We start from the raw sequence: 12,783 nt of genomic DNA, 5'->3' as shown, positions 1-12,783 counted from the left end.
CTCGTCTTTCCCCACAACTCGAGCTCAGAGATATCAATCGTTGTCAAGCAGAGTGTGCCCATCACCAAGTCGACCGTTTAAACTAGTGAGTCGATGATTTCATTCCAGTTTCGTCGAAACTGGTACTTAGTAGGTCGGCATCACTGAGCGCTAAATATCGAACCCTCCACGAACCAGATATGTCTCTGTACCCTCCAAACATGCCGGCGACGTCGAAATACATTCCCAACGAGATTTTAGGTCACATCCTTCTTCTGGCTTGCGACCCTTCCGCCCCGGTCGTCCTTCACGTTTTGAAGGGGACAATGACAGCACCGGACTCACGTTTAGAAATCGCGCGCGTCTGTCGACGATGGCGGGCGGTCGCTCTTTCTTTGGGCTCGTTGTGGTCCAATATCCTCGTGACTGATGGTATTGAAGAGACCCGATTCGGTTATTTGGGTTATGCAGGCCAGGGGACATTCCGCCCGAGGAATGACAATCGTGTTCAGTCCAGTGCGATCTCTGTCGAGGGCGTCGTTGCTGTACTAAACCAATGGCTTTCAAAGTCGACGGTCCCCCTCACCATCAAGTGGCAGGTGTCCTCAAGCATAGACCGAAGGGTCCAGGAGGCTTGTATTCAGCCTTTGTTCGCTTACACCAAGCGGTGGAAGGCTGTTGAAATGCACCTCGGCTTCGACCCCAACTCCACGAACTGGCCCATCAAATGGTTCGACGCGTACCCTCAGTTGGAGCGACTTGCCTTGCACCACCACACTACCAGACCCTGGTTCTACCCCATGATGATCGAGGTCGAACATTGCCCCCGACTCGTCAACCTAACCCTCGCAAACGCATCATTGGCGCGGTGGGACATGCCCACTTCAACGTTGACGGAGTTGACGTATGCTGGAAGTGGAGGAGACGCTCGGACAAACCTGGCATGGTTACTCGCCAACGTACACAAACTATCCAGTCTTACGTGCCTGCGCGTCGAGACTATAGACCTGCTCCAAGAATTCTCTCCTGCGGATTCAGGGATCGTCCGTCTATCTGGGCTCAAGGAACTGTCTTTACGCGACCTGGACGATCGGTGTACTGTGACGCTTCTCCGGATCCTCGTATGTCCTGAACTCGAACGACTCTCCATCGCTTTTCCGGAGAGCCGTATGAGCTGGACAGAACGCATGCACACCCACTTCCTCCACTTCATCGCTCATTGCTCCGACTCGTTGCTGGAACTCACATTCGATGTCAACGCACACGCCACTCAAGACGTTCACTCCTTCCTCCCCTCGCTCCCACACCTCACGTCGCTTAACTGCCCCCCTCTCACCAGCGCGAGCTGTCAACTACTCACTCTCCGCTACGCCAGCGACGGGCGTCTCGACTCCGGCATGTTACCACGCCTTCGGAGCTTCTCCATGCTTACGGAGTTACGAAAACGCATCGTGATGGCGCCTTTGGCGGCTGCGAACGCGCACGATCCGTTCTTGTGGAGGAATATCGTGGACATGTTAGTATCGCGGTTCAGACCTCCCGCGAACGCTGTAGATGAGGAGGACCAGCCGGTACAGCCTTTACAGAAGGCCGTCCTGTATAGTGCCAAGGGCGACGACAAAGGGTGGTGGAGTCGAGAACACCCCTACGAGCTGGCGCGCCTAGAGGCTCTCGCGGCCGAGGGTTTTGATGTTGAGATCAAAGCAGGTATGGAATGTGTTCCTTCTTGACCTTAGCATTGCTGACGTCTTGTGTTCACAATTACCAGATCCAGCTCCAGTTGGCCCTGCAGTTATCATCTATTAAAGTACTCAGACTTCTCTTGCAATCACATCGTGCACGATTAATTCTGCATCCTGTCCCATCTTTGCTAGATTTGTCTTCGATCGTTTGGCTTTTCCCGTTCTCTTTTGCTTCTTTGACTCCGTTCTCTGTCTTCTTCGTGTTCACGTACCTTGCGGAGAACTTCCTATGCACCCCAGTGTTTATTCCCCTCCCATCTTGTATATCTCTTGCGTGATTTTCGAGTCTGTCCTATATGTCTTAGGAGTCGAGTTAATGGCCACCTAGCCTTCACGTTGTGGTGACTTTCTCGCAGACTTCGTTTCATTCCAAATATGCCTCTTATTTATGTCTTTTCCGGATCCCAGAACCTCACATTGACGATGGTTAATTACTTTCTTTTCGTCCCTCGATAGCCTCTCGGATGACACTCTCTACTTGTACTCTACGCGCGTATCCTATGATAGTCGCAGTATCTATGGTCCTTGGACGTGACGCTACCGGTTGTTTGGAAAGATATGCCGATTATAACATAACACCTATGTTGTGGTTTCATGTTCGCGGAATGCACATTGCTTCATTGTTCGATGGAGGCTGAGAGGAGTGGTACACGTTGAATGGAACCACCTCAAAGTAAGATAAACAAGAGGTACTAGGATAGAAGCCAATCATCCATTCTGTACATACGCGCAAACAAAACCCGACACATCCGTTATCCCCACTGGAAGTCTGAAGTGGAAGTTGATGGAAAGTCGGCGGGAGGCATGCCTGCCGCATTTCCATCTTCAATAAAGGAATCGCCGCTATTGAGGTCAAATGGGAACCCGAAGAGTGACGAATCCCCGGGCTCGTTGAAAGCACCGAAGGGATTGAACTCGGTTTGCAGCGCTTCGTAACCCATCCATCGCGTGAAGTCGTCCGGTAGTGAGAAGTCTTGTTGGCTGAAGTTTGGTGCCGAACGTGCGGTATTGTCCGGCACGGCCTCTGGGGCAGTTGTTGCAGGAGGCGTCGCCATCGACCAAACAGAGGAGAGTCCGCACAAGTAACCGATGTGGCATAGTACGCTCCTGGAGAGGTGTCAGCTTTATGTTCCTCCAAGCTAAGCTAGACAAATTGCGGGCTCTCATACCTCGCTTTTCCCGCAACAAAAGACCTGTGGGAAGGACATTATAGTGAGCGAAACGTGAGTTTTGAACCTTAGGCAGAAACGAAGTAGTACCTCTGCTCATGATACTCTGCGACGGCTATACATTTGGACGCGATGTCAAGGTCACGTACGTCCTGCTCCGAAAGTTTTTCTTCACTATGATACCTTCGCGATACGTTCATGATCAGGATAACAATGGCCTCCGCAAAGGCGGTGATCTATGCTGAGATGTGAGGCGCAATCGTTCGAGGTGAAGGTAATGGGCCCGAGACGTACGAAGAGAGGAGAGAATAAGAAGGCCCGACTTCGTGGAAGTGCTAGGATTACGTTTCCACAGGATCTCGCGGCGTTCAGGCATATCACAGTCGATGCCTCTATAAGGGGACTAGATGTATGACCGCTGATGACAGATATGAAGCGACGATGGATGAACATCTGCGTATGATAGAACGCGCAGGCTAAGCATGCAGCTTGAATATAGAATATATCGTTCGTGGAACTAGGTTGCCATCTCACTGGATATGAGCAGGGATCAGACAGATCGAATGGGAAGGTATTGCGTGAACGTCTCACAGTGCGCGGGGAGCAGATCTTGCCAGCGGTTCAGCGAGGAGTCAAGCTCGGTGACTACACGCTGTTCCCAGTCGGGTCCGACCAACCCAGAAAGAACTCTAGACCTCCTCGTGGAATACTGTGGAATAATCAGTCAATGACGGAAACGATATGGTGAAGACCAAATGATGTAAAATGATACTCGCAAGGGTCCGGGAGGCAAAAGCAAGGATCTCACTAATCTTGAGTAGACATATACGAAATGACATGAAAGATGGTTTTCCAACTGGTTGGATGAAACGACGATCGGGATCTGGATGATCCCAAAATTCATCGTCGCATTCCATTGGCAGGTCTAGATCACAACTACAACGAAAGAAAACATACACGATTAGCGGAAGAAATCGAGTTGGAAGATTCAACGACCCACTCTTGATTGGAACATGGCCTGCCAAAAGAAACACAGAGAGTGCGCTCTGTCGACACAAGTGCCCTGGACCAGTGGTAGCCCATTTCGAGAAACGATATTAGCACGGTATAGACGATGTATTGAAGTGGGACGAACCAGAAAGCACGTTTCCACAGCTCTCCTTCTACCGTGAGTTTACCTCCATACGCTTTCCGTCTATGAGCTCCTACAGCCTGCGCACGCCGCACACCGATTCCGGCAAGACCGCATAGATCGATCGCAGTTGGATAGGCAGAGAAGGTGATCAACGTCAACTACAGCACACAACAAAAAGTCAATCGTCCAAAAGATTCGGTTAGCTAACTCGAAGGACGTCACATACTGCATACATTTGGAGGTCGTACAGCGAAGGCGTATGAGACAATGCGTTGCGCATCGGGTCAATTTGACACGCCCATTTCCAACCCGCGGATCTCCAAACCGAACCAGAAACAGCGTGGTTACCACTGGCCGCATAGTCGTCAAGATGCCTCGGGTCGTCAGAATGGAGGGCACCCAGAGCGCAAACAAGGAGAACTACGCTGCCGAAGCCTTGGTCTTCGTGATGTAGACCCTTTTCTACAGAGCGGAAGAACGTAGGATGATGCAAGAGCCCAGTCCATGGGTTTGCACGAGCGAAGTAGATCTCAGCCAGTTCGTGTAACAGGGATGGTTCGGGGAGCTCGAGCTCCAGGTCACCGCTGGAGGATCGAAGGCTGAATTCCTCCTATATTCAGGACAGGTTAGTATATAGGTGACCGTAAACGGGATGGCAGTTGAAACATATACACGAGCTGTGACCCAGGGTACCGAGTGGTGCTGCGGGATGGTATTCGAATGGCTGAGGTTCGAGTTGTCAGCTACTCGCGACGAAGATGAGGCCACGGTCTGCGCGATCTGAACGATCACACCCGTGAGGCTTGACTTTCCATGGAAGGTCGAACGACCTCCGTCAGTCGCGAGAGACAGCGCGTCAACGTGTTCAGTTAGAAGTCTGATACTTCCATACTCTTCGTCGCTTGACTCTAAGTCGTCTTTGTCTACTAAGGGTGCGAATAAGTCGCTCCTTGTAGAATGCACTGTTGAATGCATGTTTAGGGCGTTAGGTTGGGGTACCGAAGGCAGAGTTGCGGAGGCAGTGAAGGTCGACAGATTATCGAAGGGCCTAGCATTCGGTCCCTCCATGATCTGTAGTATTTGCATGAGTGGTTCATGAGCAAGGTGACATTTTAATAGGCCATGAAAGAAGGTTTAACTTGGCTTATACGGTTCTCCAACTCATTGCACCTCTTGCGCAGAAGCCTTATTTCGCGAGACCTAAGGTATTGTTTATGATAAAGTAGGGTGAGTGTGATTCAAAGCCTGCAACAATTGACCACATACTCGTCTTTCCCCCGCTTGAATACCATGCCCAACAAGTTAGGTGTCTTCATCTGGTGAAAGGAAGGGGATGGAAAACAGACCTGAAGTGGAGTGCTGTAGGTGCATGTTAATTCTTGGGCGATGCATCTTGAACATTTTTGTCCAGCTGGATTGCTTCCGCTTTCACCTGCAGGTAGCATAAGACAATTTTCTCTATCGTCATATCAAACGGTGCATACATCGAACTGTGTTCGCCATGGCGTTATCATTCTGTGAATCAGCTCATGGGTTCAACGCGTCGAGCAAAAATTACTAACCTTTCCTGCGTCGACAGGGATCGCACGCGCGCTTTGCTCCTAATTTCGGAGCGTACATGAGCTGTTGAAAAATATGTTGTTCTTCCAGAGACAATCCGCGGCGCTTGTGCGATCCAAGGTGTCACGGTTGGTTTGCGGTTGGTCGAAGAGGGCGCGGCTGAGCGGGTCGACCCGGGACGAGCGGAGTTTTAAATCTACTGGGGTCCTATAAATAGCACCATGCCCCGTTCAAAAAGATCTTGGGAGACCTTCAAGAGACCTTCGACGCATTTTAGAAACGACTGCCATTGTGTCGTGTATGTGTATTTCTCCGTAATCATTGTTTGACAGTTATGTGGAGATTCACAATTTGCTGCAAGACGCATATGGAGAACGGTTCAGCATGAAATGCGACTGCCAAACTTGGGGGCCACGCTATCTCTAAGTCTAAGAATATTCCAGATCTCTACGGTAAGGTATGCAGTAGTTATCACATTCAAATAGACAGCATAACACATTACATCCATTCGATCAAACCATGCCCAAGGAACCCATCATCCCCACTGCTGAGCGTCCGAAGAGGAGCTCGACGGGAAGTCAATAGCAGACATCCCCATCGCAGCGGCACCGTCAACATCAATAGCCGGACCACCATTCAGATCGAACGGGAGCCCGAAGAACGATGGGAATGAGTTCGCTGGCTCGCCCTGAATCAGAGTGCTGAAGGGATTAAACTCGGTCTGCAGCGCCTCATATGCCATCCATCGTTCGAAGTCATCCTGTAGTAACAGGTTTTGCTGGGTGAACTCCGGTGCCGATCGTGAAGTATCGCTTGGTCCGGCCTCTGTGGTAGTTGGTATGGGAAACTTCGCCAGTGACCATACTGAGGAGAGTCCGCATGAAAAGGCAAAGTGGCAGAGTATGTGCCTACGTAGTGGGTGTTAGCTTTACGTTCCTCAGAGAAAGTGCAGACGAAAATGAGCACTCATACCTCAGTCTTCCTGCCGCGAAGGATCTACATAAATAACACCATGGTGAGCACAAGTGATGCTTCATCCCACGTAGAAAGAGAGCGCTACCTCTGCTCATGATACTCCGTGACAGCCAGACATTTTGACGCAATATCGAGGTCACGGACTTCCTGCTCCGAGAGTTGTTCCCCTCGTTGAACTCTACGTGAAACATTGATGACGAGGATAACTAGACACTCGAACAGAGAATTTCCCTATGCCGCACCGTAAGGAACAGCATATGAAGACGAAAGGCAAGGGTCAGGGACGCACGAAGAGACCCGGGAATGAGAAGGTTCGTGTTCGCGGGAGGGTGAGAACGATGTTCCCACACGATCTCGCAGCGTTCAGACATATCACAGTCGAGGCCTCTACAAGGGGACTGGGCGTATGACTGCCAATGGCGGATATGAACCGCCGGTGGATGAACGTTTGCGTGTGATAGAACATGCAGGCGAGGCATGCGGACTGGATGTAGAATATGTCGACCGAGCGGTCAGGATTCCATTTCACTATAAGCGCACAAAAAGTCAGACTGATCAAACGGCAATCGTGGTGAGAATGACGCACGGTGTGAGGGGAGTAGATCCTGCCAGCGGTTTAAGGAAGAGTCAAGCTCAGTGACTACACGTCGTTCCCAGTCTGGTCCCACTAGTCCCGAGAGAATCCTGGACTTCTTGGTCGAATACTGTGAAATATGTCGTGAGGAATAGAGAGAATGTAACGAAGACGAAAATGAAAGCCCACGATGGTGCGGGATGCGGAAGCAAGGATCTCTCGGAGCTTGAACGTAGCTATACGAAATGACATGGAAGATGGTTTTCCAATCGGCTGGATGAAACGACGTTCGGGGTCGGGATTGTCCCAAAATTCGTCGTCACAGTCTACTGGTAGGTCTAAGTCACAGCTGATGTAGGAAAGAAGGTGAGTTAATTGCGTAAGACGCTGGAAAATACTGTGGAGACACACTCTTGAGTGGAGCACGGCCTACCAAGGGCAACACAAAGCAAGGTCTCTGTCGACAGCAGCGACCTACGTCAGAGTCCAAGGAAAACATTAGTTCAGCACGGAAGTTGTATTGTATCTAAACGAACCAGAAAGCACGTTTCCACAGCTCTCCTTCGATTGTGAGTTTACCTCCATACGCCTTCTGTCTGTGAGCTCCTACAACCTGCGCACGACGCACCCCCATTCCAGCAAGACCACATAGATCTACTGCCGTTGGGTACGCATGAAAGGTAACCAGCGATAACTATTGCGTGTAGAAGCACGGGACTTAGTCAACTATTGGCACAAACACTGTCGATGGCCGTCACATACCGCATACATCTGTAGATCGTACAAGGAAGGTGTATGGGACAATGCATTACGCATCGGGTCGATCTGAGACACCCATTTCCAACCTGCGGACTGCCAAACCGAGCCAGAGCTAGTGTCGTTGGTAGTGGTCCCATAATCATCGAGGTGCCTAGGGTCATCAGAATGCAGGGCACCCAGGGCGCAAACAAGGAGGACCACACTGCCGAATCCTCGATCGTCGTGGTGAAGACCCTTTTCTACGGAACGGAAGAAGGTGGGACGGTGTAGCAAGCCTGTCCACGGGTTTGAACGGGTGAAGTAGATCTCAGCCAGTTCGTGTAGTAGGGATGGTTCGGGGAAGTTCAAATCCACATCGGCACAGGAGGATCGAAGGTTGAAACCATCCTATACGAATGCAGCAGGTCAGCGTCGATCTCGCGAGATGAATGTAGATATATACGCGGGCTGTCATCCAGGAAATTAGGTGCCGTTGCGATATGGCTGTCGAATGGCTGGGGCTGTCGATCTCCCGTGGCGGAGGCGGAATGGCTTGTGCGACTTGGACAATGACGCCCGTAAGACTCGACTTTCCATGGAAAGTTGAGCGGCCTGCGTCAGTGGCGAGAGACAGAGCTTCAACATGTTCGGTAAGGAGTCTGATATTTCCGTACTCGTCGTCACTTGAGTCTGAGTCATCATCATCTGTCACGGGTAGGAGTGAGTCATTCGAATGCATTGTGGTGCGAGTGTTTGGTGAGTCGACATAAGGCAGATTTGCGGAGGTATTGAAGGTCGAGAGATTAGAGACCACATTCGACCCAGAGCTTGTACCGTTCATGAGCTGCTGCATCTGCAAGAGTAATGTGTGAGGAGGGTGACTAGTCCGCGAGAGAGAAAATGACTAACTTGGCTGAGTCGGGTCTCCAGCTCATCACACCTCTTACGCAGGCGTCTTATCTGACGAGAACTGAACATGGGATGCCTGGTCAGGTCTGAATGATATGAAAAATCATGCGTAGCGTACTCAAAGTTCTCCCGCTTGCGTCCTCTATGTTAGTTTTTTTCTCTGGTGTCAAGGAGATAGTTGACTGACTTGTGGTGTGGCGTTATACGTGCATTCGACGCCTTGGAGAGCGCATCTTGAACACTTTTGGCCAACTGAATCGCCTCCGGCTTCGCCTACAGATAATGTAAGACTCAAACCTTTCACCTTCATGGAAGATGTGCTTACATCTTACTGTAATTTCCAAGACGTCAGCGACGTACGAATCATTGCCAGGTAGCACCAACGCCATGCTGTGGATTGAAGCAGAAACACCAAAGAAACACTGACCTTTCCTACGCCGACAGGAGTCACATGCACGCGTTACTCCTGATCTATGTGAGCTCATTCGCTGTGAGAATATTTACTTTGCTTGTCAGGGAAAGGCGGTGGTTGAGAGGAAAGATGGCCGGCAAGGTTGGGCCACAGATAGATGGCGGTAATACAGTGCCACCTGATTCAGATGGTATTTGAAATTCAGCGTCCAAGCGCACTTCGAATTGCTGCATCTCCCCTCAAGTATCTGCTCCAGGAAAGAGATACTAAGCCCTTTTGACCACGCTCTTGTGCAGACACTCGTGGAGTTCTGAAACACTCATACTTTCGTTTGCTTGGTTCTCGCAAAGGTTTTCCGATAAATTCGAAGATTCAGAGTGCCGTGGCCGCAGTGGCCCATGCCTCCAGTAATATGCATTCAAGATATTGCCCAGTATTGCCCGCCCCCAGACTGCAGTCCGGCTAACAGATGACATGACAACAAAGAATCCTGCCGCGCTCGCCATACTGTTCCGCCGCCTCTACCACGGAGGTGATCATCAGCCAATATACGGCCATCCTTCACACCTCATCTCCTGTGCTTGCTCCTGTCTGTCTTGTGTCGGACGCCAAACCTTCTGCTGCAGAAACCCGGCCTGCCCGAGGCTGGACGTACTGTGCCACAGATGAACCAGGGTTGTAGCCGAAGTCGTTGCCAACGCGTGGTGCCACCGTAGGGGTTCTAGCATTGAGCATGACCATCAAGCTATTGGTGTATCTGTAAACAGCAGGGTATCAGTCTCGCCCTCGACGAGAATGAGAAGCTGGTAGTATTGGTGCGGATGCATACAGTTTGCCGACAACATAGAGCCTATAGGATAGTATGAGCCATATAAGTTATGTTCAGCATGCTCCTGCGTGACAGAATGAGGAAAAGGTCGTACGGGACCACGAAGTAGTTGGTGTTTGGGTACTTAAACAGTAGTAGAAGATTGACTCCGGCACGGGACGTGGTGACGAGGTCCGTCGAGACGATCATTGTGATAAGACGGGTGAATAGCGAGTTTGAGAAAGCCCACATCGTATCCGATTTTGCCTTGCCCAACTGAAATGAAACGACGGTAATATGTGTTGTATAGCAAACTTATGAATGCGGGGAAAGTGCAGAGTACTTACGATCCAAGTCATACAAGCTGTGATCAAGAGATCCTCCACAGCGCTTAGGATTAGCCATGCCTTCAAATTGTTGGCGAATATACATTCAGTGGCGGCTCATGGTGGTTTGGCTAGAGGGTACTCACCGTACGCCATTTTGACTCGGAGAATAATTGCACATATGTTGGAGCAAGTTCAAACTTTGACGTGGTTACTCAGTCTATGCACGAAGTCCGCAGCTGATAGCACTCACCAATACCGAAGAAGCAAAGACGGTAGCAAACTGTCCGACGGCCATCTGCATCGATGGTCAGAAAGAAGGAAAATATGTCCCATGGTGGGTTTGGCGCACAAGCACAATAAGCCAGACGAGGCCGCGCATGACCATGGAGGTGTCAAGAGTCGAGATCCGCCTGCTCTGGATGAGCAACGAGCACACGCATTCAAGACTTGGCGAAACGTACCATCCGTAGAATATTTGCACGACAGCGGACACTAGGAGGCAAGGGAAGTGAGTCGGCTGATCGTTACGAAACCAAAGCATAAGACTCACCAAGACCAGCGGAGATAGTCAAGGCCGAGGCGGACCATGGCGCTTTTATGCCGGACGGAGAAGCTACAGGGTTTAAAATCATGTAAAACCACGCCACATGGGTTGCGAGTACTGTCTGCGCCATATCTAAACAGAAAAGGCCGTAAACTGCGAGCATATAAGCCATCAGGCTCGATGTTTCCGGCGATAAATTATCGTTCACTTGACTCACCTAGCAATTTTAACGCAATGCGCTCCATCATATAGCGCTCGAAGTATACATCTGAAGGTCGACATACTCATTGATCAGTCGTCCCAATGGGATTAGAGAGGGAAAATCGAGTGCCCTCACAGACTTGCACGGTCAACGTGCCCATCAACATCCAGTTCAACATATTTGCGATAAACTACGCGGTAATATACTGTACTATTTCGACCGTAGGCCAGCGGGGTGTGACCTGTGACAAGGGTGGCACTTAGGCCATGGGTGTAAATAGGCCATCGGCCCCAAAAAATTGTGACCGACTTAAAAGGAAGGTGAGTTACCATTTTGGGCGAAGCCCGGACGAAAAAACGAATAAATAATGCCGCAGAGGGCCTGTGACCTGTGACAAAAGGTGTTTAGGCCATGCCATATGCCCGCTGTGACATGTGACCATGGCCTACGGTCGAAATAGTACAGTATATCAGTATACGACGTGAAAGCCTGGGAGATGCAGGGACATAGTACCAGCGGTCCTAGGCTACAGAAGGTCGTGAGTCGTACGAAGAGAGAGCTAGAAAGCAGATACATACTTGGCTGGAGACACCATCTTGGGCGGGGTGAGATAATTGAGTGGGTAGTAATAGATAGACGAGAAGAAGACGCTCTGCGGAAAAGTGGTCAACACTGAGAGATTGCCACCAGGTCGAGGGACCTTATGTAGATGTAGAAAGAAATTATTCGTGCTACAGTGAGGGAGCGGACAAACGCCGGTGTCGGAATACGATGTCAGCCAGCCCGTAATGAACAGGGAAGGTAGTGCGATGCCTCATCGAAGTACCCAAGCGGCGAGGGCAACGGGACGGATCGACGTCAAAGCTTCCAAAAATGCACCGCCAAGCAGAATACTGACCACCGTTCGTGAAATTCTAAGGATGGATACGAGCTTTGTTCAGACATTCCAGCTTTAGGCGGGGCAGCCATCTACGAGGAGATTTTATTTTATGGTGTTGGTACAGACGGTATTGATGGAGTCAAGACGAATCTGACGGCTATTTATTTGTCTGCGTGTGGTCAGTGATAACGTACCTTTTAGCATGCCCTTCTCTTGCATATTTAGTCCAGAGCAAAATGTGGACGGAGAACTCGAGATGCCTAAACCTGTGCAGCGGGATTAGCGGATATTGTCGTCAAAGAACAGGATCAACGAATGGTAGAATACCTTTAGGGGCGCAGGCACTCCACAACATCGAGAGCTTCATACTTCGACGCTGCGACCATCTCGTTCGTCGTAGAAGACATCACATACATTGATTTGGCGGCATGGACCCTCAAATATAGACGCAACTACCAGAATTCTGCGAGGCTGGGGCTGTAAAGGCATCCGTGAACCTTTCATTCGATGAGACGTCATCTAAGTCAGGTCTGTCCATAACGCTGCTACCTATGACCCGTCAGTATGAAGTTGTTATGGAGCTCGAGGTCCAGGAGGGACATCTTACTTACACCGCGACCGTGAGTGTGATTTGCAAACGGCTGGCCAATTTATCAGCAGGTCGAAAAGGTACCAATGCATTGACATTGGCGAAGAAACCAGAGCCTGTCACGGATGCAAGAAAATGGGACGAAACGACGGTTGCGGCTGACCGGAGGACAGGAGCGCAGGAGGACATGCTGGGCCACGGGATTATTGCGCCGCCTCATTCCTCATCTGTGTGAGCT

General features: G+C 50.4%; 4 protein-coding genes across 4 annotated transcripts; 1 reads left to right on the top strand and 3 right to left on the bottom strand.

Annotated features, from left to right (window-relative positions):
• The first annotated feature begins 32 nt into the window (after positions 1 to 32).
• On the top strand, positions 33 to 2,132 carry STEHIDRAFT_168412 (uncharacterized protein). Its single transcript, XM_007304057.1, has 3 exons — positions 33 to 85; positions 178 to 1,686; positions 1,748 to 2,132. The coding sequence occupies exons 2-3, from the start codon at positions 180 to 182 to the stop codon at positions 1,783 to 1,785; spliced, it is 1,545 nt and encodes a 514-aa protein (XP_007304119.1). The 5' UTR covers positions 33 to 85; positions 178 to 179; the 3' UTR covers positions 1,786 to 2,132.
• A 220-nt stretch (positions 2,133 to 2,352) lies between these two features.
• On the bottom strand, positions 2,353 to 5,645 carry STEHIDRAFT_139311 (uncharacterized protein; the record flags this gene model as incomplete). Its single annotated transcript, XM_007304056.1, has 14 exons — positions 2,353 to 2,828; positions 2,891 to 2,914; positions 2,981 to 3,126; positions 3,185 to 3,423; positions 3,482 to 3,599; positions 3,667 to 3,826; positions 3,891 to 3,953; positions 4,026 to 4,183; positions 4,252 to 4,635; positions 4,698 to 5,096; positions 5,165 to 5,225; positions 5,292 to 5,305; positions 5,372 to 5,457; positions 5,588 to 5,645. 14 exons carry the CDS (start codon positions 5,643 to 5,645, stop codon positions 2,474 to 2,476), a joined length of 2,265 nt encoding a protein of 754 aa, XP_007304118.1. The 3' UTR covers positions 2,353 to 2,473.
• A 454-nt stretch (positions 5,646 to 6,099) lies between these two features.
• On the bottom strand, positions 6,100 to 9,279 carry STEHIDRAFT_168410 (uncharacterized protein). Its single transcript, XM_007304055.1, has 14 exons — positions 9,107 to 9,279; positions 8,969 to 9,054; positions 8,900 to 8,913; positions 8,782 to 8,842; positions 8,336 to 8,725; positions 7,897 to 8,280; positions 7,671 to 7,828; positions 7,546 to 7,608; positions 7,324 to 7,483; positions 7,147 to 7,264; positions 6,850 to 7,088; positions 6,646 to 6,791; positions 6,558 to 6,581; positions 6,100 to 6,493 (listed from the first exon to the last, which is right to left on the bottom strand). The coding sequence occupies exons 1-14, from the start codon at positions 9,264 to 9,266 to the stop codon at positions 6,121 to 6,123; spliced, it is 2,376 nt and encodes a 791-aa protein (XP_007304117.1). The 5' UTR covers positions 9,267 to 9,279; the 3' UTR covers positions 6,100 to 6,120.
• Positions 9,280 to 9,594: 315 nt separating this feature from the next.
• On the bottom strand, positions 9,595 to 11,261 carry STEHIDRAFT_147024 (uncharacterized protein). The gene is made up of 10 exons (XM_007304054.1): positions 11,092 to 11,261; positions 10,881 to 11,027; positions 10,792 to 10,822; positions 10,680 to 10,740; positions 10,581 to 10,625; positions 10,474 to 10,527; positions 10,349 to 10,408; positions 10,117 to 10,277; positions 10,023 to 10,043; positions 9,595 to 9,950 (listed from the first exon to the last, which is right to left on the bottom strand). Exons 1-10 carry the CDS (start codon positions 11,120 to 11,122, stop codon positions 9,755 to 9,757), a joined length of 807 nt encoding a protein of 268 aa, XP_007304116.1. The 5' UTR covers positions 11,123 to 11,261; the 3' UTR covers positions 9,595 to 9,754.
• Positions 11,262 to 12,783: the final 1,522 nt, after the last annotated feature.

The sequence above is a fragment of the Stereum hirsutum genome, assembly GCF_000264905.1.
Source record: "Stereum hirsutum FP-91666 SS1 unplaced genomic scaffold STEHIscaffold_7, whole genome shotgun sequence".
NCBI classification, from domain to species: domain Eukaryota; kingdom Fungi; phylum Basidiomycota; class Agaricomycetes; order Russulales; family Stereaceae; genus Stereum; species Stereum hirsutum.
Note: the sequence above shows the minus strand (reverse complement) of the source record. Positions and strands in the feature narration are given on the sequence as shown.